The following is a 26,637-nucleotide window of genomic DNA, read 5'->3' on the forward strand; positions in this document are numbered from 1 at the left end:
CTTGAAAAAATATTCTTAAACAAATCCACGCATATGGCAGAGTCTTGACAAAATATTCATAAAAAAATCCACGCCTATGGCAGAGCCTTAAAAAATAATCTTAAAAAATCTACGCCCATGGCACAGCCTTGAAAAAATATTCTTAAACAAATCCACGCATATGGCAGAGTCTTGACAAAATATTCATAAAAAAATCCACGCCTATGGCAGAGCCTTAAAAATATTCTTAAAAAACCACGCCTATTGCAAAGCTTTGAAAAATATTCTTAAAAAATCCACGCCTATGGCAGAGCCTTGAAAAAATATTTTAAAAAATCCACGCCTATGGCAGAGCCTTGAAAAAATATTTTTAAAAAATCCACGCCTATGGCAGAGCCTTGAAAAAATATTTTTAAAAAATCCACGCCTATGGCAGAGCCTTGAAAAAATATTTTTAAAAAATCCACGCCTATGGCAGAGCCTTGAAAAAATATTTTAAAAAATCCACGCCTATGGCAGAGCCTTTAAAAAATATTTTTAAAAAATCCACGCCTATGGCAGAGCCTTGAAAAACTATTTTTAAAAAATCCACGCCTATTGCAGAACCTTGAAGAAATATTCTTAAAAAATCCACGCCTATGGCAGAGCATTGAAAAATATTCTTAAAAAATCCACGCCTATGGCAGAGCCTTGAAAAATATTCTTAAAAAATCCACGCCTATGGCAGAGCCTTGAAATAATATTCTTAAAAAATCCACGCCTATGGCAGAGCCTTGAAAAAATATTTTTAAAAAATCCACGCCTATGGCAGAGCCTTGAAAAAATATTTTTAAAAAATCCACGCCTATGGCAGAGCCTTGAAAAAATATTTTTAAAAAATCCACGCCTATGGCAGAGCCTTGAAAAAATATTTTTAAAAAATCCACGCCTATGGCAGAGCCTTGAAAAAATATTTTTAAAAAATCCACGCCTATGGCAGAGCCTTGAAAAAATATTTTTAAAAAATCCACGCCTATGGCAGAGCCTTGAAAAAATATTTTTAAAAAATCCACGCCTATGGCAGAGCCTTGAAAAAATATTTTTAAAAAATCCACGCCTATGGCAGAGCCTTGAAAAAATATTTTTAAAAAATCCACGCCTATGGCAGAGCCTTGAAAAAATATTTTTAAAAAATCCACGCCTATGGCAGAGCCTTGAAAAAATATTTTTAAAAAATCCACGCCTATGGCAGAGCCTTGAAAAAATATTTTTAAAAAATCCACGCCTATGGCAGAGCCTTGAAAAAATATTTTTAAAAAATCCACGCCTATGGCAGAGCCTTGAAAAAATATTTTTAAAAAATCCACGCCTATGGCAGAGCCTTGAAAAAATATTTTTAAAAAATCCACGCCTATGGCAGAGCCTTGAAAAAATATTTTTAAAAAATCCACGCCTATGGCAGAGCCTTGAAAAAATATTCTTAAAATATCCACGCCTATGGTTGAGCCTTAAGAAAATATTCTTAAAAATCCACGCCTATGGCAGAGCCTTGAAAAAAATATTTTTAAAAAATTCACACCTATGGCAGAGCCTTGAAAAAATATTTTTAAAAAATCCACGCCTATGGCAGAGCCTTGAAATAATATTCTTAAAAAATCCACGCCCATGACAGAGCCTTGAAAAAATATTCTTAAAAAATCCACGCCTATGGCAGACCCTTGAAAAATGATTCTTAAAAAATCCACGCCTATGGCAGAGCTTTGAAAAAATGTTCTTAAAAAATCCACGCCTATGGCAGAGCCCTGAAAAAAAGGCTTAAAAATCAACGCCCATTGGAGAAAATATTCATAAAAAATCCACGCCCATTGGTGAAAATATTCATAAAAAATCCACGCCCATTGGAAAAAATATTCATAAAAAATCCACTCCCATTGGAGAAAATATTCATCAAAAATCCAAGCCAATAACAGAGCCTTGAAAAATTATTCTTAAAAAAATCCACGCCTACGGCAGAACCTTGAAAAAATATTCTTAAAAAATCCACGACTATGGCAGAACCTTGAAAAAATATTCTTAACAAATTCACGCTTATGGCAGAGCCTTGCAAAATATTTTTAAAAAATCCACGCCTATGGCAGAGCCTTGAAAAAATATTCTTAAAAAATCCACGCATATGGCAGAGCCTTGAAAAATATTCTTAAAAAATCCACGCCTATGGCAGAGCCTTGAAAAATATTCTTAAAAAATCCACGCCTATGGCAGAGCCTTGAAAAAATATTCTTAAAAAATCCACGCCTATGGCAGAGCCTTGAAAAAATATTCTTAAAAAATCCACGCATATGGCAGAGCCTTGAAAAAATATTCTTAAAAAATCCACGCCTATGGCAGAGCCTTGAAAAAATATTCTTAAAAAATCCACGCCTATGGCAGAGCCTTGAAAAAATATTCTTAAAAAATCCACGCCTATGGCAGAGCCTTGAAAAAATATTCTTAAAAAATCCACGCCTATGGCAGAGCCTTGAAAAAATATTCTTAAAAAATCCACGCCTATGGCAGACCATTGAAAAAAATTTTCGCAAAAAATCCAACCCCATGGCAGAGCCTTGAAAAATAGTTTTAAAAAATCCACGCCTATGGCAGAGCCTTGAAAAAATATTTTTAAAAAATCCACGCCTATGGCAGAGCCTTGAAAAAATATTTTTAAAAAATCCACGCCTATGGCAGAGCCTTGAAAAAATATTTTTAAAAAATCCACGCCTATGGTAAGCCTTGAAAAAATATTCTTAAAAATCCACGCCTATGGCAGAGCCTTGAAAAAATATTTTTAAAAAATCCACGCCTATGGCAGAGCCTTGAAAAAATATTCTTAAAAAATCCACGCCTATGGCAGAGCCTTGAAAAATATTCTTAAAAAATCCACGCCTATGGCAGAGCCTAGAAAAAATATTCTTAAAAAATCCACGCCTATGGTTGAGCCTTGAAAAAATATTCTTAAAAAATCCACGCCTATGGCAGAGCCTTGAAAAAATATTCTTAAAAAATCCACGCCTATGGCAGAGCCTTGAAAAAATATTCTTAAAAAATCCACGCCTAATGAAGAGCCTTGACAAAATATTCTTAAAAAATCCACGCCTAATGAAGAGCCTTGACAAAATATTCTTAAAAAATCCACGCCTAGGCAGAGTCTTGAAAAAATATTTTTAAAAAATCCACGCCTATGGCAGAGCCTTGAAAAAATATTTTTAAAAAATCCACGCCTATGGCAGAGCCTTGAAAAAATATTTTTAAAAAATCCACGCCTATGGCAGAGCCTTGAAAAAATATTTTTTAAAAAATCCACGCCTATGGCAGAGCCTTGAAAAAATATTTTTAAAAAATCCACGCCTATGGCAGAGCCTTGAAAAAATATTTTTTAAAAAATCCACGCCTATGGCAGAGCCTTGAAAAAATATTTTTAAAAAATCCACGCCTATTGCAGAGCCTTGAAAAAATATTCTTAAAAAATAAACGCCTATGGCAGAGCCTTGAAAAAATATTCTTAAAAAATCCACGCCTATGGCAGAGCCTTGAAAAAATATTCTTAAAAAATCCACGGCTATGGCAGAGCGTTGAAAAAATATTCTTAAAAAATCCACGCCTATGGCAGAGCCTTGAAAAAATATTCTTAAAAAATCAACGGCTATGGCAGAGCCTTGAAAAAATATTTTTAAAAAATCCACGACTATTGCAAGAGCCTTAAAAATATTCTTAAACAATCACGCCTATTACGAATCATTCCCATAGTAGATCATTGGAAAAGTATTCTTAAAATATCCATGCCTCTTGCAGAGCCGTGTAAATTTGTTCTTAAAAAATCCACACCTATGGCATAGCCTTGAAAAATATTCTTTAAAAATCTATGACCATTGTACAGCCTTTAAAAATTTGTTTAAGAAATGCATGCCTCTTGTAGAGCGTTGAAAAAAATATTCCTAAAAAATCCAAGCCTCTTGTAGAGCGTTGAAAAAATATTGTTAAAAATTCAGAGTCTTAAAAAAATATTACCTAAGAAATTGATTTATTAATTTATTATAAGTTAGAATTAATTTGTTAATTTCTTGATTTTATTTTTTATTGTTATTTATAAAAATTGTGCAAACATGTAAAAACCACATTTATATTATATAATATATGTTTAACAATATTACAATAAAGCCCAATAAAATAATACACACAACGAATAAATTAAAAGGTGCATTTAACAAACAGTGGTGGTGGTTAAACATTCAAAAATTAAAAAAAGAAACATTTTTAATAAAAAAAAAATATATAAATTAGTTCGACATGTTTTATTATAAAATTAATTTATTAATAATGAAAAACAAAGTTTAGTATATTAAAAACTAAAAAAAAAACTAAAAAATAGACATACAATAAATACACTAAAAACTGTTAGCTCAATAAGTTTATGTGACTACAAAGATTCAAAGAGTAGATATGTGTTAAGAAAAAAATTATGTTTAATAAATAATATAAGTTTACAAGTCCCATTTGGAACTGACTTAAAAATTAAAATATTTTTTAATCTATATTTTTTTTGGCTTCAATATTGGTGTGTTTTATTTAAGAAATTAAAGCTAATAAAATTTCTTCAAAAATCACTGAAGCTATATTTATGCATACCACAATAGGTATTACTTAAAAATGGTCCAACTATGTTATAAGTTTCACTTTAAAATCTCATTGAAAACATATATAATTCAGTTCCAAAACGCCTGTAAACTTGTGTAAGTGTAAAAAATAATAAGTAGTTTAAATAGTTTTAGAAAATTAGGGGTTAGTTAAGATTATTATTGTTATTGTATTATTATTAATTTTTTAGGAAAGACGAGTGGATATAAGTAGTAGTAATAGTAGTAGGAGTAGTAGTTGTGGTGGTGGTGCTGATTGTGCTAGTAGTTGTGTTGATATTACTGAGAATTATTATTGGTGGTTGTGATTGTGATTCTGCAGAAGGAAGATAATGTCTGTGTGCTCATTATGATTGTGCAGATTGTTTATCTTTGGATTCTGGTGTTGGAGCTACTATTACTGTAGATGCAGAACTATCACTATCACCGTTGACAATTGCATCCTTAATGCTATCATCATTTTCATTATCATCATCATCGTCATTATCACCATCATACGATTTGTGGTCATCTTCATCTTTTTCAATAACATCACTGTGAATGGGGGGTGGTGAGGGGTTAATTTGAATGTCAAAATCAATTGAAGACACAACAGTTGATTAAAGATTTTATTTTATTTTTGTTTTTATTTTTTTATTTATGTAAGCCTATAGTTGACAGTTTTGTGTTTTTTTTTTTTTGTTTATTTGAAATCAAAACTTCACTATATATTTGTTGTTATATACTAGGTACATATTGTAAGGACACATAACACAGAGCATTTGAGGGTTATACACACTTGGAATGGAATGCAGATGAAATGAAATATAATGTGTGTTGGTTAATATCAATGACCTTGATCGTTCTATAAGAAGGTATATGAAAGAGGAAAACATATATGGATAATATTGAAAGGGAACATTTATGAACGGGAAGTACATAGAACAGGAAATATGTCTTAGACAAGTAAAGAAGTATCAGTCGGCTTTGCCTGTGCGAATTGAAACTTTTATCTACAGACAGATCGAATGTATTTAGGATCTTTTCAGAATTTTGTGGCCCTTTTCGGACATTTGAACTTGCCGACAAAAATGTGGATTAGGATTAAAGTACGAAAGTGTTGCGGAAGGAATGGACCAATATAGTCAATTATGTAAGTGGGTCTTATTTTGGAAGTCATATCATTTCACTACACTACACCTTTTCCACATGTAACCCGAAACATTGCACACAGAAAAAAATTTATTTCCGGAGATAAACAAATTGTTATATTGACGAAATTCGATACAATTATTTGATCACAAAGTAAAAATACAACTAATAAAATATTTCACATATTGACTAAAATATTTATCGATTTTTTTATATTGAACTGATAAAATATTTCACATATTGACAAACATATGTATCAAAATATTCCAAATTTTGTAACAGCATTCAGTGGTTGTTAGAATAGCTACCAATAAACATTAGGGTTATAACTTTTTTGCAATTTTTGCAAATATCAAATATACCACCGCATAGCCCCGTAGAGCACGAAAAACTACTATGAAATACCGTGTCATTTTTTCTCTATCGCGAAAAAAGTTTCCGCACCAAATGCATTGAAGTTCAGTAATGCATTATTTAATTTTATTTGTTAAAATGACATATGCGCTTTCCGTAATAGCTTATTAATAGTTTTAATCTAATTTAAAATCAATATCGAACCATTCTCGACCAATTTGGCTTTTCGGTTTGTATTTAACAAAAAACAACAAAAAATAATTGTAAATATGAACATTTTTTTATCGATTGAAAACAAATGTATTCAACAATTTTTTTCATCAAGAAAATATTTTGTTTTTATCAAGCACAATGTGGAATATTTTGAAAAATATTTTTGCCAATATGTGAAATATTTTATCAGTTGTATTTTTACTTTGTGATCAAATAATTTTATCGAATTTTGTCAATACGACAATTTTTTTATCGCCGAAAAATCGATAAATTTTTGATTGAATCTTTGAATTTTTTTATCAAATGGCTAAATTTTTTCTGTGCAGTTTTAATTCGTAACATTTCCTTTGTAATTCGATTATTCTATTTGTAATTCGTAACATTTTATTTCTAAATCGAGAATTCCAATTGTAATTCGAATTATTCCATTTATAATTTGAATTATTCCATTTGTAATTCGAATTATTCCATTTGAAATTCGAATTATTCCATTTGAAATGCGAAGTATTCCGTTTGGAAATCGAATTATTTCATTTGTAATTCGAATTATTCCATTTGAAATTCGAATTATTTCATTTGTAATTCGAATTATTCTATTTAAAATTCGAATTATTCCATTTGAAATTCGAATTATTTCATTTGCAATTCAAATTATTCTCTTTGAAATTCGAATTATTCCATTTGTAATTCGAATTATTCCATTTGAAAATTGAATTATTCCATTTGTAGTTCGAATTTTTTCATTTGTAATTCGAATTATTCCATTTGTAATTCGAAATATTTTATTTGAAATTACAAATGAAATCATTCGAATTACAAATGGAATAATTCGAATTTTAAATAGAATAATTTGAATTACAAATGGAATAATTCGAATTACATATGGAATAATTCAAATTTCAAATGGAATAATTCGAATTACAAATGGAACATTTCGAATTACAAATGGAATAATTCGAATTACAAATGGAATACTTCGAATAACAATTGGAATTCTCGAATTATAAGTGAAATGTTACGAATTACAAATAGAATTCTCGAATTACAATTAAAATAATTCGAATTACAAAATGGAATAATTCGAATTTCAAATGGAATAATTAGAATTACAAATTGAATAATTCGAATTACAAAATTTCGAATTACAATTGGAATTCTAGAATTACAAATAAAATGTTACGAATTACAAATGGAGTTCTTGAATTACAACTAAAATTATTCGAATTACATCTGAAAAAGGTGTAGTAGGTTATCGTATAAGTTTGTCAGGAACCATGGACTTGGCCACGGAAAACATAATATCTCTGTAAACAGGACCACAACGAACAGCATCGGTATACATTTCCAAAGGATCTTTGAATAGACCCTAAACTGCACTTAGACACAAATGTTGAACTTTTGTGGGGGGAGGTTCCACAAGGAGAGTGCCGATATTGGGCATTTTAGAAGTTAAATTAAATTTGGACCAAATTGGTTGCCCCCTTCAGAAGATAGCGTGCATACCAATCTAGTAGTATTTTTTTAATATTGGGGGGATGTACGAGAAGTTGTGGACCGGTATTGCCCATCTTCGAACGGAAAATAAGTTTGGACAAAATATGACGAAGGCCAAATTTTTGGACCTAATCGGTTGATCAGTTCGAGCGTTATCGTGTCCTCCAACCACTAACCACTGGTGTCACACCTTTCGGACTTGTTTTCTCAGGAAGTATGGACTTGCCCCTGAAAAACGTTTACCGTCGTAAAGGAGACAGCGAATGCAAGTTGCTTCAACAAAAATCAAAGTGATTCGAGAGCAGGTCTTAAAGTGAACTTATCCGAAATTTTGTGTGGGAGGTACCCGAAGAAGTGGATAAATATATTCGAACTCGATAATTTGAATGTGTAAAGTATGGACTAAAGCGGTCTCTCATATCAAGTGTTATCGAGCGCACAATTTTTGTTGAACTTTTGTGGGGGGAGGTTCCACAAGGAGAGTGCCGATATTGGGCATTTTAGAAGTTAAATTAAATTTGGACCAAATTGGTTGCCCCCTTCAGAAGATAGCGTGCATACCAATCTAGTAGTATTTTTTTAATATTGGGGGGATGTACGAGAAGTTGTGGACCGGTATTGCCCATCTTCGAACGGAAAATAAGTTTGGACAAAATATGACGAAGGCCAAATTTTTGGACCTAATTGGACCTAATCCTCCAACCACTAACCACTGGTGTCACACCTTTCGGACTTGTTTTCTCAGGAAGTATGGACTTGCCCCTGAAAAACGTTTACCGTCGTAAAGGAGACAGCGAATGCAAGTTGCTTCAACAAAAATCAAAGTGATTCGAGAGCAGGTCTTAAAGTGAACTTATCCGAAATTTTGTGTGGGAGGTACCCGAAGAAGTGGATAAATATATTCGAACTCGATAATTTGAATGTGTAAAGTATGGACTAAAGCGGTCTCTCATATCAAGTGTTATCGAGCGCACAATTTTTCCGAACATTTTCGAACTTTTGTGAGGGAGGTACCTGAAGGTGTGGACCGAAATGGCTTAGCTTCGAGCTTAAACTAAGTTTGAACAAAACATTACGAAGGCCAAATTTTGGCCCGAATCGGCAGATCCGTCGAGAGTTATCTTTCGCTCCAACGTCTACACACGGTGTCATAGGGGTTTTTTTTTTTGCACCTTTCAGACTATTTTCTCAGGAAGTTTGGACTTGCTCCTAATGAAACTTGCGCCGCCATATAGGGCTCAGTGAATGCAAGTTGTTACAACAAAAATCAAAGCGATTCGAGAGCAGGTCTTAAAGTGAACTTTATCGAAATTTTGTATAGGAGGTACCCAAAGGATTGGACAAATATAGTCCACATTCGAACCTGATCTACATCTGGTAGATATATTAGGGTGTTTAAAATAACGACCAAATCGGTCACTCCCTTCAAGAGCTGTCGTGCGCATAATTTTCCGAACATTTTTAAACTTTTGTGGGAGAGGTACCTAAAGAAGTGGACCGATATGGCTTATTTTCGATCTTAAACTAAGTTTGGACAAAATATTACGACGGCCAAATTTTGGACCGAATCGGCAAATCCGTCGAGAGTTATCTTTCGCTCCAACCACTACACACGGTGTCATAGGGGTATTTTTCACCTTTCAGACTATTTTCTCAGGAAGTATGGACTTGCTCCTGATGGAACTTGTACCGTCATATAGGGCACAGTGAATGCAAGTTGTTACAACAAAAATCAAAGCGATTCGAGTTCAGGTCCTAAACTGAACTTTTCCAAAATTTTGTGTGGGATTTAGCCGAAGGAGTGGACAAATATAGTCCATATTCGAACCTGATCTATATCTGGTAGATATATTAGGGTGTTTAAAATAAGGACCAAATCGGTCACTCCCTTCAAGAGCTGTCGTGCGCACAATTTTCCGAACATTTTTAAACTTTTGTGGGAGAGGTACCTAAAGAAGTGGACCGATATGGCTTATCTTCGAACATAAACTAAGTTTGAAAAAAAATATTACGATGGCCAAATGTTGTACCGAACCGATAGATCCATTCGAGAGTTATCTTGCGCTCCAACAACTATACACCGTGTCAGGGGTTTTAGCACCTTTCAGGCTATTTTCTTAGGAAGTAGGGATTTGCTCCTGAGGAAACTTGTACCGTCGTATAGGGGACAAGGAATGCAAGTTGTCAGAACAAAAATCAGAGCGATTTGAGTGCTGGTCCTAAACTGAACTTTTTCGAAAATTTGTGTGGGAGGTACCCGAAGGAGTGGACCCATTGAATCCATATTGGAACCTCATCAAAGTATGGACCAAATCGTTTACTCCCTTCAAGGGTTATCGTGCGCACAAATTTTCCGAACATTTTCGAACTTCTGTGGGGGAGGTAGGCACGTAGACAGACGTAGACGGGGAGCCACCAAACGGACAAAATTTTGGACCGAATCGGTTGATCCGTTCGGGAGTTATCGTGAGCTCCAGCCAGCCAGACAGGACGGATGGCTACAAATTGTCTGAAACAGATTTCGTCCAAACATACACACATTTGGCTCGTATGAAAGTGTATATACATTAGGCCGGGGCGATTTAAAAACCTTAATGGGCCCTTCGGGTTTCTGATTCCTGGGACTGAACTGATCAAAACAGTCCACTAGACCATAGGTCTACGGTGAAAATCGAGCCTTCCGATTTTGACTTTAAGTTTTTTATCCAAGTTTTTTTTTTTTTTTTTTTTTTGATACTTTGGCATATAACGGCCAACCCATTGAGATTTTCGAAGCAACACAAAGACAAAAATTATAGCCAAGACATTAATTAAGAACTCTCTAATACATCGCAAAAGCATTGGAATGCCTCTTCAGGCGGTTTTGGCCTTGAGAAGGTGCAAACTTTAAGGAAAATGTCAATAAATGGCACTGTAGTACAAAAGTTGACCAGAAAAAAATTCAAGCGTTCTGATGCAAAAATCTATCGTGTTGGGATCCATGGAGAACGAAAATGCCTTTAGTTCGTTTGGGTAACTTCGTTTTATTTTTTATAACGGTAAAAGTAGTGAAAATCTGGGTTTCTTAGATTTTTAAATTTAAACGGGCATATCTGTCTTTGGGTTAGATCGAAAAAATGCCAAATTATATGCCAAAATGTAAAAAAAAACTTGAATAAAAAACTTAAAGTCAAAATCGGGAGGCTCGATTTTCACCGTAGACCTATGTTCTAGTGGACTTATTTTAAACAGTTCAATCCCAGGAATCAGAAACGCAAAGTGCCCATTAAGGTTTTTTCCCACCATACAAATCGCCCCGGCCTAATATACACACCCTCGTTAAATGCTGAGATTATAAATATATCGAACTCAGGACAATACGAGTCCAAGGCAGACATCTCAAAAAATGTTCCACAATGTCAATATTCCATAAAAGTTTCCATTAAATATGACTTTTTATTCCATGGGTATGTGTGTATATGTAAATTATTTTATTCTATATACATATATGATGAAATATGTATGTATTATATAATTTCTCTAAAAAGAGACTTTGTATGAAAATATGTTCACAATTTTAGTTGCATTTTTGATTGAGGTTATGAGGTTTTTAAAGTAGTTTGTAGTGGTGGTGGTGGCGGTTTTTATTTGCTTATTAGAAAAATATACTAACGTAACTTTCTTCTTCTTCTCCTTTTTTGCATTACAGAAAAAATATACAAGCATTTGTTACCTTTATATTCTCTATAAAACGTTTTAAGAAAAAATGTTAAAACTCTTATCGAAAAATATTTTTTGAAATTTGTTATTCTTCCCGGCTCCTAAAATATAGTTTACCGTCATCTTCCTCTATTACTCTGTAAGTACTATTCCTATATATGTGGTTGAGTGTGTGTGAATGTGTTTGTGATGTAGGAAAGGGTGTCGTCCCCTTAATTAATCTCTCAAACTTCCTTAACTGGACTGCAGAGAAGATAGGGAGGGCTACGTGTTGTTGGTGTGGCGGTAGTTGCTGTAGATGAAGTCGAGGAAGTATCATTTGTAGTTGTGGTTGTTGTTGTCATAGTTGTGCAATAAGTTGGAGTTGAAGTTGTTGTCCTTGTTGTTGTCGTCGTCATCGTCCCTAGCACAATTGTGTTGTTGTAATCATAATCATGATTATCTATAATATTTGTTGGTGTGGTAACCGTTGTTGTTGTTGTTGTTGTTGTGGGCGATGAATCTTTAGAAGATTTATCAAATTTTCCTAAGAGCAAAGGACTAATATTTATTATTTTACTGGGTCGACGTCCGGTAACCAAAAGTCTGCAAGGCATACGAAGAAGATATGCAGCAAACACAAAACGCATATGCAAATTCAAGTGATTAGAAATTTGAGAAGTGTTGCAAGAGTTAAAAAAAACATTTGTTGTTGCAGGGAGAAAAACAGTTTTGAGAGGGGCAACACAGACACACACACACGTTGGTAAACCACATGTCAGTAATTTGTAAAAAAAAAAAATATCACAAAAATAAATAAATTTTTTGGCATTTAGCCAATTATTGTTGAAGAAAAAATAACACAAGGAAAAAAGAAGAGAGAAAGTAAACAAATTGATTAACACCAAACACAACAACATTTATCAAAAGGAGTCTGGAGTTTATTTTGATAAAGAATAAATTATAAAATAGGAAAGTTTAGAAAAAAAAGAAAAAATATTTTTAAATCATTCTAAGATTTGTGTTGCATTTTGTTCGTAAAAAAATAAGTATCAAAGGAAAGGTGTATCAAACAGGAGCGCAGAAAAAAAGTTATAGAAGAAAACGAAAACAAACCTTAAGTAAGGAAATCTGCGAATTGTTTCGCGGTGTAGTATAGTGTACTTTGTTTCATTACATAAAGCCTTTAAATTGTTGATAAGAGTAAGTGGAAATTCTATTATAGAAGCATGGCGTATGATCAATAACATCACATGATAATTAAATCGAAAACACTTATACGCCACGTTGCATTTATATTTATATTACTTATACGCATGAATGGGCACAACACATGAGGCGATTTTGTGAATATTAATGATTTTTATGATATAATTATATAAAATATATATATTAGGGACATGATAATATTGTAGTGAATTGTAAATGCATTGATAATGTGTTATCACAAATAATACACTTAATAAATATATGAGTAAATATTACCAATTTGATACTCATGAATAGCTAGAAATCATTATTAGAAAGCGAAGCGAAAACCGTTAGAATATTGTTTGTCGCAATAAATTTTGTGACGTAGGGGATGGAAGATACCAAGAAACGGTCCTGACCGGTTTTAACATGGCAAAGTCCAGGATTTATCTTGGTCCCTCTTTCATCTCAAGTGGACACTGACCTCCACGTGGTGTCACCTGGGGAACTGCCTTTAACACCTGTTAATGGTAGTGAGCTAACATGTGCCGCGCGTTCACCCATAAGAACGTTAAAAACATGGGTTTGGGCGTCGGATTAGTAACCCTCCCCTCGAAAAAACAGCCTACTATGAAAAAACGAAAGAAAAGAAAAACAAACCCCTCTAAAGTTGACGAACCCCGCAAACGTTTTAAGGACCATGATCTGCGAATCTTCACCTGGATGGTACGCACTCTTTATAGAGAAGGTAAAGTCTTCGCATTGGCAGACGTACTTGAAAAATACAAGGCCGATATTACTGTCATACAGGAAATACGATGGATTGGGAAAGGCGTCACAACAACATCTAAAGGTGACGCACTGTATTATAGCTGCCATGACGTAAAGCATGAGTTTGGTTGCGGATTCGTAGTTAGTCGGAGACTAAAACATCTGGTATCCAGCTTCACACCAGTGAATGAAAGACTTGCTGCAATTCGAATAAAAGCTAAATTCTTCAACATCAGCTTTATTTGCGCTCATGCTCCCACTGAATAAAAGGACGAACAGATCAAAGATATATTTTACGAGCGCTTAGAAGAAACATATGACACGGTGCTCTTGAATCATATTTAAATGGAAGGTGCTTACACCAGGGAAGTTTTTGCGGATTCTGAAACCACAATGTTCATAGATGAGAAAAATCAAAAAACAAAAAAAAAATCGCCGGAGCGCTTTTTAAATAAATCGCGATTCATGTTGACATTTTTAGGGGTTGTTTTGGAATATGAAAAATAGGAATATGATGAATATGAAAATGTTGTAGCTATCAAAATTCTCTACAAGATTGACCTTAAAGATATTTTCGTAGGTTTTACAACTTTTGAGATATAGAAGTTGAAATTGGCACAATTCAAATTCAATTCAATTCTGTATCGTCTCCTTATAAAACAATGTCATGACTGCAATTTTCCAACTTAAACTTATATATCTAAAAAAATGGTACAACCTAGGAAAAATTACATACGCCAGTCTGGTAGAGAATTTTCACAGCTATAAGATTTTCTCAGCCGATAAGACTTGCCGTATTCAAGCAAAATCGCGAAACCCTAACAAAAAAACCTAAAAATGTAAACTGAGCTTCTTTATCTCAAAAATGGTACAGCCTGAGAACAAATCACAAACGTCACTCCTGTAGAGAATTTTCACAGCTACAAAATTTTCTTCAGCTCCATTTCGATTGGACTTGCGGTTTCCAAGCAAAATCGTGAAAACCTAAAAAACACCTAAAAATGTGAATTTTGACCGCGATTTATTTAAAAATTCCTACAGCGATTTTTTCTTGATTTTGGAATTTTGCTCACCTATGAACATTGCTGTTTCAGAATTCACAAAAACTTGCCCTGAGTAAGCGGTTTTCATTAAAACTTAGTTAAGGCGCACCCTTCATGACATTGTTTTATAAGGGGGCGATTTGAACTTCAATATCTCAAAAATGGTAAAACCTACGAAAAGACCGTAAAGAACAATCTTGTAGAGAATTTTGATAGCTACAACATTTTCTTCAGACTCATTTTGATAGGAATTGCGGTTTCTAAACAAAATTGTGAAAACCTAAACAACCCCTAAAAATGTCTACTTAAATCGCGATTTATTTAAAAAGCGCTCCGGCGATTTTTTTTTTTTTTTGTTTTTTGATTTTTCTCATCTATGAACATTGTAGTTTCAGAATCCGCAAAAACTTCCCAGGTGTAAGCACCTTCCATTTAAATTTGATTCAAGAGTACCGTGATGACCGTTGCCCTGCCCATGACATTAAAATTATTCTAGGCGAAATTGGAAAGGAGAATATCTTTTGCCCAACAGTCGGTAAATTCAGTCTCCACAGTGAAACATCTGACAATGGTATGAGGCTGATAGACTTTGCAGCTGCAAAAAACATGGTAGTTAGCAGTACCAGTTTAATCATCTCGATATTCATAAGGGCACCTGGCTGTCTCCAGATCAAAGAACAAGTAATCCAATTGATCATGTCGTGATAGATGGAAGACATTCATCCAGAGTGTTGGATGTACGATCGTTCCGAGGCGCAAACATTGATTCAGACCACTACCTTGCTGCAGCAAAGGTACGTACCCGTCTAAACGTTGCAAATAAATCACGAACAGACACAACGCGGAAGTTGGACATCGATAGGCTGCAAACACAACAGATAGCCACAGCAGATTCCACTCAACTAGCCCAATTGCCCTATGAGAGCACTCCTTGTTTCGATAACATAACAACACAATGGCAAAATATTGCCCATTCCATGCAAACAGCCGCAAAATCCATACTTGGATACCAGAGACCTCCACCAAGGAATCCATGGTATGACCAGGAGTGTTGTGCTGCTACCGAAGAGAAAAATGCGGCATATAGGGATACTTTACAATCAGTAGCAACGCGTAGCGCACGAGAGAGATATCGGGAGAAAAGGAGAGAGGAGAAACGTCTTTTCCGCAGGAAAAAGAGAGCGATGGAAAAGCGGGAGTGTTAAAAAATCGAGATGTACAGAAGACAGAATGATGTCCGAAAATTCTACCAAAGAGTGAAACATCAAACAGATGGCTTTGGTACGGGCACATCTTCCTGTAGAGACCAGCAAGGTAATCTGGTAACAAATACAGATAGCGTGCTCAGGATATGGAAGGTGCATTTTTCCAATCTGCTGGTATCCAATAGTAGCGAAGTCCACGACGATACCACAGATCCAATCCCAGAAGATGGTATTGAATGTGTACTACCCGGCCAAGATGAGGTAAAAAAAGGAATAAACCGGCTGAAGAATAATAAGACAGTAGGATCAGATGGCCTCCCAGCCGAGCTGTTTAAAAGCGGAGGCGACACGCTGATAAGGTGTATGCATCAGCTAGTTAGCCCCATCTGACAGGAAGAATGCGTACCCGCCGATTGGAACCTAAGCATCCTGTGTCCCGTCCATAAGAAAGGAGATAAGACGTTATGCTCCAACTATAGGGGCATAAGTCTTCTCCATATCGCCTACAAGATAGTGTCAGGGATATTGTGCGAACGACTAAAGCTCATGGTCAACGAAATAATTGGACCATACCAACGCGGCTGTAGACCTGGCAAGTCCACCATTGACCAGATATTTACCCTGCGGTAAATCCTGGAGAAGACCCAAGAGATGTAGATCGACACCTACCATCTTTTTGTCGATCATAAAGCAACCTTCGACAGCCCACTAAGTTCAAATGTATTCCAAGCCATGTCTGAATTTGGTATAACCGCAAAGCTCATTCGGCTTTGTAAAATGACTCTAACTGACACAAGATCTTCAGTTAAAATAGGAAAGAACCTCTCCGAAGAATTTTGTACCAAAAGAGGTTTCAGGCAAGGAGACAGCCTTTCGTGTGATCTTTTCAACATCCTGCTAGAAAAGGTTATACGAGAGGTAAACGTCAAAAGAAGTGGCACAATCTACATCAATAGCCACATGTTACTTGCTTATGCTGATGATATAGACATCATGGGACGATCAGTAAAGGAAGTAACCGATACCTTTATGAAGGTCGAAGGAGAATCTGCTAAAGTAGGTCTGGCGGTAAACGGCTAGAAGACCAAGCTGATGGTGTCGACGCGCAATGCGTGCATTGAGCTCAGACCAACTGTGGAAGTTGGTTCCTATAATTTTAAGGTAGTAAAAGACTTCGTGTACCTCGGCACCTCCGTAAACGCAACAAACGACATCAGTTGTGAAATAAAAAGAAGAATTGTGTTGGGCAACAGATACTACTTTGGTTTAAGTAAGCAGTTTAAAAGCAAAGCCACATCTCGTCAAACAAAAATAACACTATACAAAACGCTGATACTGCCCGTGCTAATGTATGGCTCCGAAGCATGGGTACTTGCGCAAGCAGATAAGGCAGTGCTTGGTGTGTTTGAGAGGAAAATTCTTCGAAAGATCTACGGACCAATCTGCGTTGAAGGTGAATATCGACGTCGCATGAACCACGAGCTGTATCGAGATGCAGGCCATATAATAAGAATGAGCGATGATGAACCCGCTAAAAAGGCGTATAAATTCGAATTGGCAGGCTGAAGAATAGATGGCGCAAACAAGTGAATGAAGAGATGACAAGGCGCGGTATTCCAAAAAGCGAAGCTCTAAACAGAGAGAATTGGAGATCTTTTCGTAGTTCGGTATATGGAACAAATGTTCTGTAACGGGCCAGCTAAGTAAGTAAGACCACTTTGATAAACCGCATGAGGGTTAAAATTAAAAAAATATATATATTCCCTACATCTCAACTGATAATACTCCCTTATATGGGGCGACATTTTTGTTCTTTCCAAAACATGGACCAATATTTACAATTTTCCGAATTGAGCGAAATACATAAAATTGGCCAAAACCGACTAGATCTAAACCTGGATATTCTGGATTTGGATAGTTAACAACCTCGGGAGCGCCGTTCTATGGAGGCTGTATAAAACGTTAACTTGTACCGATAAATTTCTGGAGGAAAGTTTCGTAACCCCAGCGAAGACTAAATACCAAATTTCAGTTATTCCCATTGAATATTGTGGCTAAAACTTTCAAAATACCGAAAATTGGGAGGGATCTTTCTATGGGGGGTATAAAAACATGGAACAATACCGGAAATTTTCAGGTGGGAAGTTTTATACCACCAACGGAGATTAAATATTAAATTTCATCCGTTTCGATGGAATATTGATGACACAACCTTAAAATATCGAAAATCGGAAAGTACACTCCTATGGGATTATTCGAAGAAAAGGGATTATGATGGTACTTCTCTTCAGCAATATTTTGGCAAATTAAATGCTAAATTCGGTGGTATATTGAGGCCACAACTTTCAAAATACCGTAAATCGGAAGGTACGGTCCTATGGGGATATTTGTGGACGTCGACCTATACCGGCACATTTCAGCTGGAATGTTTCATACCTCCATCAAAAACTTAATATCAAATGTCAGCTATTTTGGTGGAAAACGAGCTATATGTAGAAAATCGGGAGGTACCGTTCTATGAGGCTATATGAAGACATGGACCTATACCGACAAACTTCAGGTAGAAAGTTTTATACCCTCAACGAAGACTAAGTACCTTAAATATACCGAAAATTGGGATATACCGTTCTATGCGGGTACCCCCCAAAACATGCACGTATACCGACAAATTTCTGAGGGAAATTTTTGTAGCCCGGAAAAAGACTAAATACCAAATTTCAGCCGCTTCGGTGGAATAATGAGGCTAAAACCTTCAAAATACCGAAAATCGGGCGGTGCCTTTCTATATGAAACCCTTCAAAACTGGTAGTATAGTATAGGTAAAACCTTCAAAAATACCGAAAATTGGGAGATATCGTCCTATGCGGACTATATGAGGGCGTGTGACCTATACCGACAAATTCTATATGGAATGTTTTATACCCCAAGTGAAGACTAACCACCAAATTTCAGCCATTTCTGTGGAATATTAAGGCCACAACCTTCAAAATACGGAAAATCGGGAGGTACCGTTCTATGGGGGCTATATGAAGACGTAGACCTATACCGACAAATTTCATATGGAATGTTTTGTACCCCAAATGAAGACTAACCACAAAATTTCAGCCATTTCGGTGGAATATTGAGGCCTTACTTAATTACTTAGCTGACCCATTACAGAACATTTGTTCTATAGGTCGAACTAAGAAAAGATCTCCAATTCTCTCTATTTGTTGCTTCGCTTTCTGGAATACCGCGCCTTTTTATCTCATCATCCACTTGTTTGCGCCATCTATTCCTTGGCCTGCCAATTCTGCGTGCACCGCCAAGCGGTCCGTGTTTAAACACCTTTTTAGCGGGGTCATCATCGCTCATTCTTATGATATGGCCTAGCCAACGCAATCGCTGCATCTCGATACGTTTAAGAATATTGATGTTGTTGTACAGCAGATACAGTTCGTGGTTCATGCGACGTCGATATTCACCGTCAACGCAGATTGGTCCGTAGATCTTTCGAAGAATTTTTCTCTCAAACACACCAAGCACTGCCATGTCTGCTTGCGCAAGTACCCAGGCTTCGGATCCATACATCAGCACGGGTAGTATTAGTGTTTTGTAGATCGTTATTTTTGTTTGACGAGTTGTGGCTTTGTTTTTAAACTGCTTACTTAAACCAAAATAGCATCTGTTGGCCAATACAATTCTTCTTTTTATTTCACAACTGATGTCGTTTGTTGTGTTTACGGAGGTGCCGAGGTAGACGAAGTCTTTTACTACCTCAATATTATATTAACCAACTTCCACAGTCGGTCCGATCTCAATGGACGCATTGCGCGTCGACACCATCAACTTGGTCTTCTCGCCGTTCCCACTTTAGCAGATTCTTCTTCGACCTTCATAAAGGTACGGTTACATCAGCATAAGCAAGTAACATGTGGCTATTGGTGTAGATTGTGCCACTTCTTTTGACGTTTGCCCCTCGTATAACCTTTTCTAGCAGGATGTTGAAAAGGTCACACGAAAGGCTGTCTCCTTGCCTGAAACCTCTTTTGGTACAAAACTCCTCGGAAAGGTTCTTTCCTATTTTAACTGAAGATCTTGTGTCAGTTAGAGTCATTTTACAAAGCCGAATGAGCTTTGCGGCGATACCAAATTCAGACATTGCTTGGAATACCTTTGAACGTAGGGGGCTGTCGAAGGCTGCTTTATAATCGACAAAAAGGTGGTAGGTGTCGATCTGCATCTCTTGGGTCTTCTCCAGGATTTGGCGCTGGGTAAATATCTGGTCAATGGTGGACTTGCCAGGTCAAAAGCCGCATTGGTATGGTCCAATTATTTTGTTGACCATGGGCTTTAGTCGTTCGCACAATATCCCTGACACTATCTTGTATGCGATAGGGAGAAGACTTATGCCCCTGTAGTTGGAGCATAAAGTCTTATTTCCTTTCTTATGGACGGGACACAGAATGCTCAGGTTCCAATCGTCGGGTACGCGCTCTTCCTGCCAGATGGAGCTAACTAGCTGATGTATACACCTTATCAGCGTGTTGCCTCCGGTTTTAAACAGCTCGGCTGGTTGGCCATCAGCTCCTGCTGCCTTATTATTCTTCAGCCGGTTTATTGCTGTCTTTACCTCATCTTGGTCGGGTGGTATACATTCAATACCGTCTTCTTGGATTGGATCTGTGGTATCTTCGTCGACTCCGCTACTATTGGATACCAACAGTTTGGAAAAATGCTCTTTCCATATCCTTAGCACACTATCTGTATCAGTTACCACATTACCTTGCTGGTCTCTACAGGAGGATGTGCCAGTTCCAAAGCCATCAGTTTGATGTTTCACTCTTTGGTAGAATTTTCGGACTTCATTCTGTCTCCTGTACATCTCGATTTGTTCACACTCCCGCTTTTCCATCTCTCTCTTTTTCCTGCGGAAAAGACGTTTCTCCTCTCTCCTTTTCTCCCGATACCTCTCTCGTGCGCTACGCGTTGCTACTGATTGTAAAGTAGCCCTATATGCCGCATTTTTCTCTTCGGTAGCAGCACGACACTCCTGGTCATACCATGGATTCCTTGGTGAAGGTCTCTGGTATCCAAGTACTGATTTTGCGGCTGTTCCGAACTAGAACCAATTCGATGGTCAAGTGGGACAAATATCCTAAAATTTTCTTAAAACGACGACGCGTCACGCGTCACTTTGTATGGGAGCTATACGAAAACGTGGACCTACATAACCCGCTTTCAATAGCAAAAGTCCTACATATATAATAGATTTCACCAAAATTTCATCCACCTACGAGTACTTTAATCCGTTCGGAAGCTAGAGTGATTTCCACAGACGGACAGACGGACGGACATGGCTATATCGATGAAGAATTGCACGCTGATCAAGAACATATATAGTTTGTGGGGTCTACAATGATTATTACGAGTAGTTATAAACGGAATGACTAACTTAATATACCCCCATCCTATGGTGGAGGATATAAAAATATTTTATTGTTGTTGTTTTTTGTGGGAAACGTATAAATCATGGATTTTGTGTTAAATTTAAATTCGTCACTAATTCTATTAAAATTACGTATAACTATAGAATAAACATGGACTATATTTTATAACATTATTAATTTTCTTCAATCCTGAAGCCTTTTTTCATATTTTCATATCAAATTGGTAATATTCTCAAATAAACTTCACATAGGACAAATGCAAGATGAATTGAATACAGTGAATTATGGTTATCCAGGGACACTTTGTATTAGAGACAAATTCAACTTTAGACAAGTGGGACAAAAATAATCTTAAATTTAAACTTAAAATATATTTCCATTATACCAAAAATAATAAATTAGTTAAATCTATATTAAATTTTTAATTTTTAAAAATTTCAGAAATTATTAATTTTTGTTAATTATCCAAAAAACAGAGGTTGGTGGTTGGTTATTCATTAAATTATATATGTTTTTGTTAAAAATAAAGCTCCAAAGCAACAAAACAAAATAAACTATGATAATTTGTTGTTAGTGTTAAAAAGGGATATTGTTGAGTATTTTACAAAATGGCTTTTAGGTTAGCATTAATGACTTAGTGGAATATTTAAAATGTGAGTAATGTTAAATAGCTTTTTAGAACTACAGTTAATTTAAATTTAAATCATTATCGTGGAAGGTTAATTAATTTGGAAATGCTCCTTTAAGCCCAAGTAAGAAATTAATTATTTTGTTAATTAAAAAAGAAGAAAATAGTGTACAATGCTGGACAAACCAAACCATGCAGATAATAATTATTTATAAAGAATATATATAAAAGAAAGACAAACAAAAATATTTTCACTGGCAAAATAATTTATACAAAAAATATAATAAATGAAAATAAAACGACAGAAAAAGAAACAAAATTCAATTATTTGTTGAGACTTACCCGGTTAATTCTAGCATTGAACCACGTCGTACATTACGACGATGGCTGGCCGTAACGGGGAAGGGACCCGAATGACCCGAGTCACCAATACCCGCCGACCCGGAACCCGATGAAATCGACTGCGACCGTTTGTCCAAACGTGGATTGTAGGGTATTGTTGAAGAAGGCACAACCATTTGGCTGAGAGCTGCCGCCAAAGCGGGATCAGAACCCCTTGCCGAGGAGCCACCATCTGTGCCATCGACGGTAATAATACTGCCACCAACGCCACCACGGGAACCGGAACTTTCACGACGGAACAGACCTATGACGGACTTGGGCTGTTTAGGTTTGTTTATACCACCTGAGTTTGTTTTGGTTGCGATTGTGTGAGAGGTTGGGTGGTGTACGGTGGGTGGGTGGATGTGTGGATTTGTTGTGCAAGGAAATCGAAAGGGTAATGGGTGTTTGTTTGTTGTTATCGGCATTTTGAAATTTCGTATGCAATTCAGTTTCCAAATAGGCGTGCACATGGTATGATGTTGTTGACATTTTTAAAAGGAGGACATTTAAAAAAATGACACAAAATATGGCAATAGCGTTGATGAATAAGAGGCCATGATTGTTATTTCAAACAATTACATTCACATCATCATATCATAGCATTTAGAGTTTTTTTTTTTTAATTTCAATTTAGGACGTTTCCAAAATAGTGTTTTTAGGAGTTTATATTTGATTCGATTAGAAACACAGTCATTTAGACAGACAGGCGTAAAGAGAAAGAAGTAGAAAGAGAGAAAAAAGTTGTAGTTGTAAAAAAATGTTGATAAAAATTAACGTAAATAGAAAAAAATATTTGTTGGATTTGTTTGATATTGAAACGCGCATGTAAAACAAACGATTGAACGAAACAAGAATAAAAGAAACATTTGATAATTAAAATAAACACATTGCAAATAACTGAGTCGTACATACATATTATATTTATTAATTTATAATGTTATTTTAATTAAAAACGTTATTGTTGTTTCAATATTTTTTTTCTGCTTAAATACGATTTTTTTTAAATTTTTTTATTTTTGTTCAACTTTTGTCAATGAAAACCTTTGTGACGTAAATGTGTATGTATGTCAAAAAATACATCGCCACATCTTGTGGACACATACACTTAAGCCAGATTAGCTGTTTTCCTTCAAGAAAGAGGCTTGACATACTTCTAGCTTGGGAATTCAGCACTTTAACAAAATTCCGTAACTTCTTTTAATACATGCACACTGATCTGATTTAAATCTGGTATATTCCGATTTTTTGGGAGTGACGGAAAAAAGTTCCAATGTTTTTTCGTCTTCTCCATATGCCCTACAAACCCTTTATTGCACATTCTACGTTGTGTAGATAATAACACAGTACAACAAAATTAAAATTTTTTTAAAAATTTCATGAAACCCCGTGTAGATTATGAGAGAGGACCGTAAAATAGTAGACACGTGTATCGGGATTTTGAAAGTTTACGTCGGGAGGTAACCTAAATAGGGGGTCCAATATTTCGCTTTGTAATCTATTTTGGAAATATTCGTAGTAAGATCAAAGACATAAATACAACAAGATAAGACATTTTTTTTGCTATCATTCTTCAGTGAATGGCTTTTGAATTTAACATAATGTTATATCACGATATGGTGATATAACATTTTTTTCTTTTATACATTTTTACGTATTTAGCCGAATTTACCGATCCAATTGACATAGAATTATTCTTGAATAGATCCTTGAATTCATAAATTTCGTTTCTGATACCATTACATGAAATGTTCCTCCTTGGTTGCGATTTTGAATTAACTGCAACCCGTTAAGGGTAATGTTTCTATACAAAGTTTCGTAAACATTTTTTTGTTGCATGCATTTTGTCATGTCTTAGTTGTATTTATGTCTTTGGTAAGATTCCTCGTAACCCTTGCATTTTAGGTGTATAGTGTCTTTGACAATATTACTGAGAATGTTGTGCGGAACATTTTTGTGGAATATGTTAACCCTCTAATAAAGTTTTTAAATCTTCTTTAAGGGTGGGTCGCAGAGGGTTCATATATTCCACAAAAATGATTTTACTATATGTCTCAGAATACACCAAAACTGAAAAATATAAACTAAGGGTAAAAAATGTGGAAAAATAAAAACTTATTTTTGGGTTAAAGACGCACTTTTTCCGAACCGGCTCCAGATTGTCTAACAAAACACCATTTTAGAAAGAAAGTGTCAAAGACGAAAACATTCTACATCAAATTTTAATATAAGTTACCGAAGACACGAAATCTGTATATATAATATTTACTTGTTAAATATCGGAATCAATTTTAGTAAAAACCCGAACTTTAGTGTTGACGCATGAAAGTCATATGGTGTCAAGGAATGAAATATTCTACGTCAAATTTCAAAATAAATCTAAGAATAAACTATATATCGTCACCATAAATGCCCGAAGACGTAACCCACAAAACCAAAACTTTACAGGAGAAGCAAAAAACGTTATAAAATTAAAAACTGTTTTTTGGAATATTAATCTTATGAAGGCGAGTATATGGGATATTATCGATCATACACGAAGGGGAATTAGTAGTGAAACCAAAACCGCTGAAGTGCTTAGTTTTGAGAACCTCCATTACAACAAAATCTGCAATATTATCCCATTTTCCGAAATGCCATTTCTTGAATAGCATCATTGTTTTTGAACGTAGAAGCTTGAAATTTTGCCAGAGCATGTATTTTAGCTTTATGTATCAGATTACGTCAAAAAACGAATTTCGATTTTCATGTCGGTTACGTCTTCGGGCATTTATGGTGACGATATGTAGACGTAATGGATTTTAAGAAAATTACAGCAATAACTGGGGTATAAAAATAAGAATTTTTATGTTGGTTTACTTTTTTGTAAATTTTAAATGTTTCAGATTTAAACCAAAAGCTCCCATAAAACGTAGTTTTTTAGGTGAACGTCAAAGAAAATAGCGTTCCGCACTAAATTTTAATCTAAGTTTCTAAATAAAAGTAATCTGTAAACGTTTACAACTACCATGAAAAAACTTGCTCCAATTCGGGTATATAGCCAACATCATTTATTAAGGGTGAATTTCGTATTTTTTCTAAATATTTTGGATGTTCTCCCACAAATATCGAAAAAATATTTTCTTAAAATCCGTTACGACTACATATATAGTTTATTCTGAGATTTATAATGAAATTTGACGTAGAATATTACATTCCTTGAAACCATATGTCTAGCATAAAGTTCATGTTACTTTCATGCGCCAATTCAAAAAAGTGCAAAATAATTTCAAGCAAAAAATGCTAGAATTGATTCCGATATTTAACAAGTAAATATTATTTTATACTAATATTTTATATTAAATATATACATATATTATTTTATATTAATAATATATTTTATTATATTATATTAAAATTTGATGTAGAATGTTTTCGTCTTTGACACTTTCTTTCTAAAATGGTGTTTCGTTACACAATCTGCAGCCAATTCGAAAAAAGTGTGTCTTTAACCCTAAAATTAGTTTTTATTTTTCCACATTTTCTACCCTTAGTGTAGATTCTTCAGTTTTGTTGTATTCTGAGACCTAAAGTAAAATCTTATGGTGGACATTTTTGTGAAATATATGAACTTTATTAAAAAAGGACCAAAAAGACCCCTTTAGTGAGACGTTAGAGGGTTAACATATTCCACAAAAATGTTCCGCACAGCATTCTCAGCAATGTTGCCATAGACACTATATACATAAACTGCAAGGATTACGAGGAATCTTACTCCGAATATTTTCAAAACAGTTCACAAAGCGAAATATTGGACCCCTTATTTAGGTAACGTGCCGACGTAAACTTTCTAAATTCCGATACACGTGTCTACCATTTTTCGGTCTTCTTTCATAGTCTGCCCGATTTTATCTGTAATTATTTTTTGTGTTGTACAGTGTAGTATATGCTTTAGTTATAAAAATGGGGTCAAATGGGTTTCCCATAGGATCTTGGTGATTTCCCCCATTTTCTCATTGTTACAGAGGTATGTAATAACAAAAAATTATTTGTTAATGGTAGACACAAACACAGTATTCGGAATAAACAATTAACCATGGGTACTACAGTTCATAAGATGGTGGCACATATGTACGTATATTAGGGGGCGACCCAAAAACAATTTTTTTTGGAACTCCTTCTCCCCAAATTTTTTCCACACGTTTTTTATATATTTTTAATGTTGGGAAACATTACCACGCCCACACCTTTCAATATTTTGATCTAATTTTTTGTTTTCCTTGGTTTCAATATGTTTACTATCGAATAACATATACAAATAGTACCACTGCCCATTTACTTCATATTACTGACACAATTAGGGAGGCTGTTGATGCTGGTAGTTTTGGTGTTTTGGTAGCTCTTGATCTATCGAAAGCTTTCGATAGGGTAGATTACCAACTTTTGATTAAGAAATTGAAAGATAATTTTCATTTTAGTAGTTCTGCGTGTAAATTAATTTACTCCTATATT

General features: G+C 35.1%; 1 protein-coding gene across 50 annotated transcripts in view; it reads right to left on the reverse strand.

The window, feature by feature from the left end:
• The window catches only part of Nhe2 (Na[+]/H[+] hydrogen exchanger 2), a 323,901-nt gene that overhangs the window by 22,785 nt on the left and 274,479 nt on the right, over positions 1-26,637 (reverse strand). For 32 of the 50 annotated variants that reach the window (XM_073970332.1, XM_073970334.1, XM_073970333.1 and 29 more), the window contains one exon: positions 22,108-22,450. In XM_073970332.1, coding sequence (XP_073826433.1) covers positions 22,108-22,450 — 343 coding nt within the window. Of the gene's footprint in view, positions 1-10,841; positions 12,105-22,107; positions 22,451-26,637 lie in introns of those variants that run through there. The other 18 variants (XM_073970324.1, XM_073970347.1, XM_073970346.1 and 15 more) reach the window with 5 other exon arrangements.

This window comes from Musca autumnalis, unplaced genomic scaffold (genome assembly GCF_047663935.1).
Source record: "Musca autumnalis isolate F117 unplaced genomic scaffold, ASM4766393v1 scaffold_2, whole genome shotgun sequence".
In the NCBI taxonomy this organism is placed as follows: Eukaryota; Metazoa; Arthropoda; class Insecta; order Diptera; family Muscidae; genus Musca; species Musca autumnalis.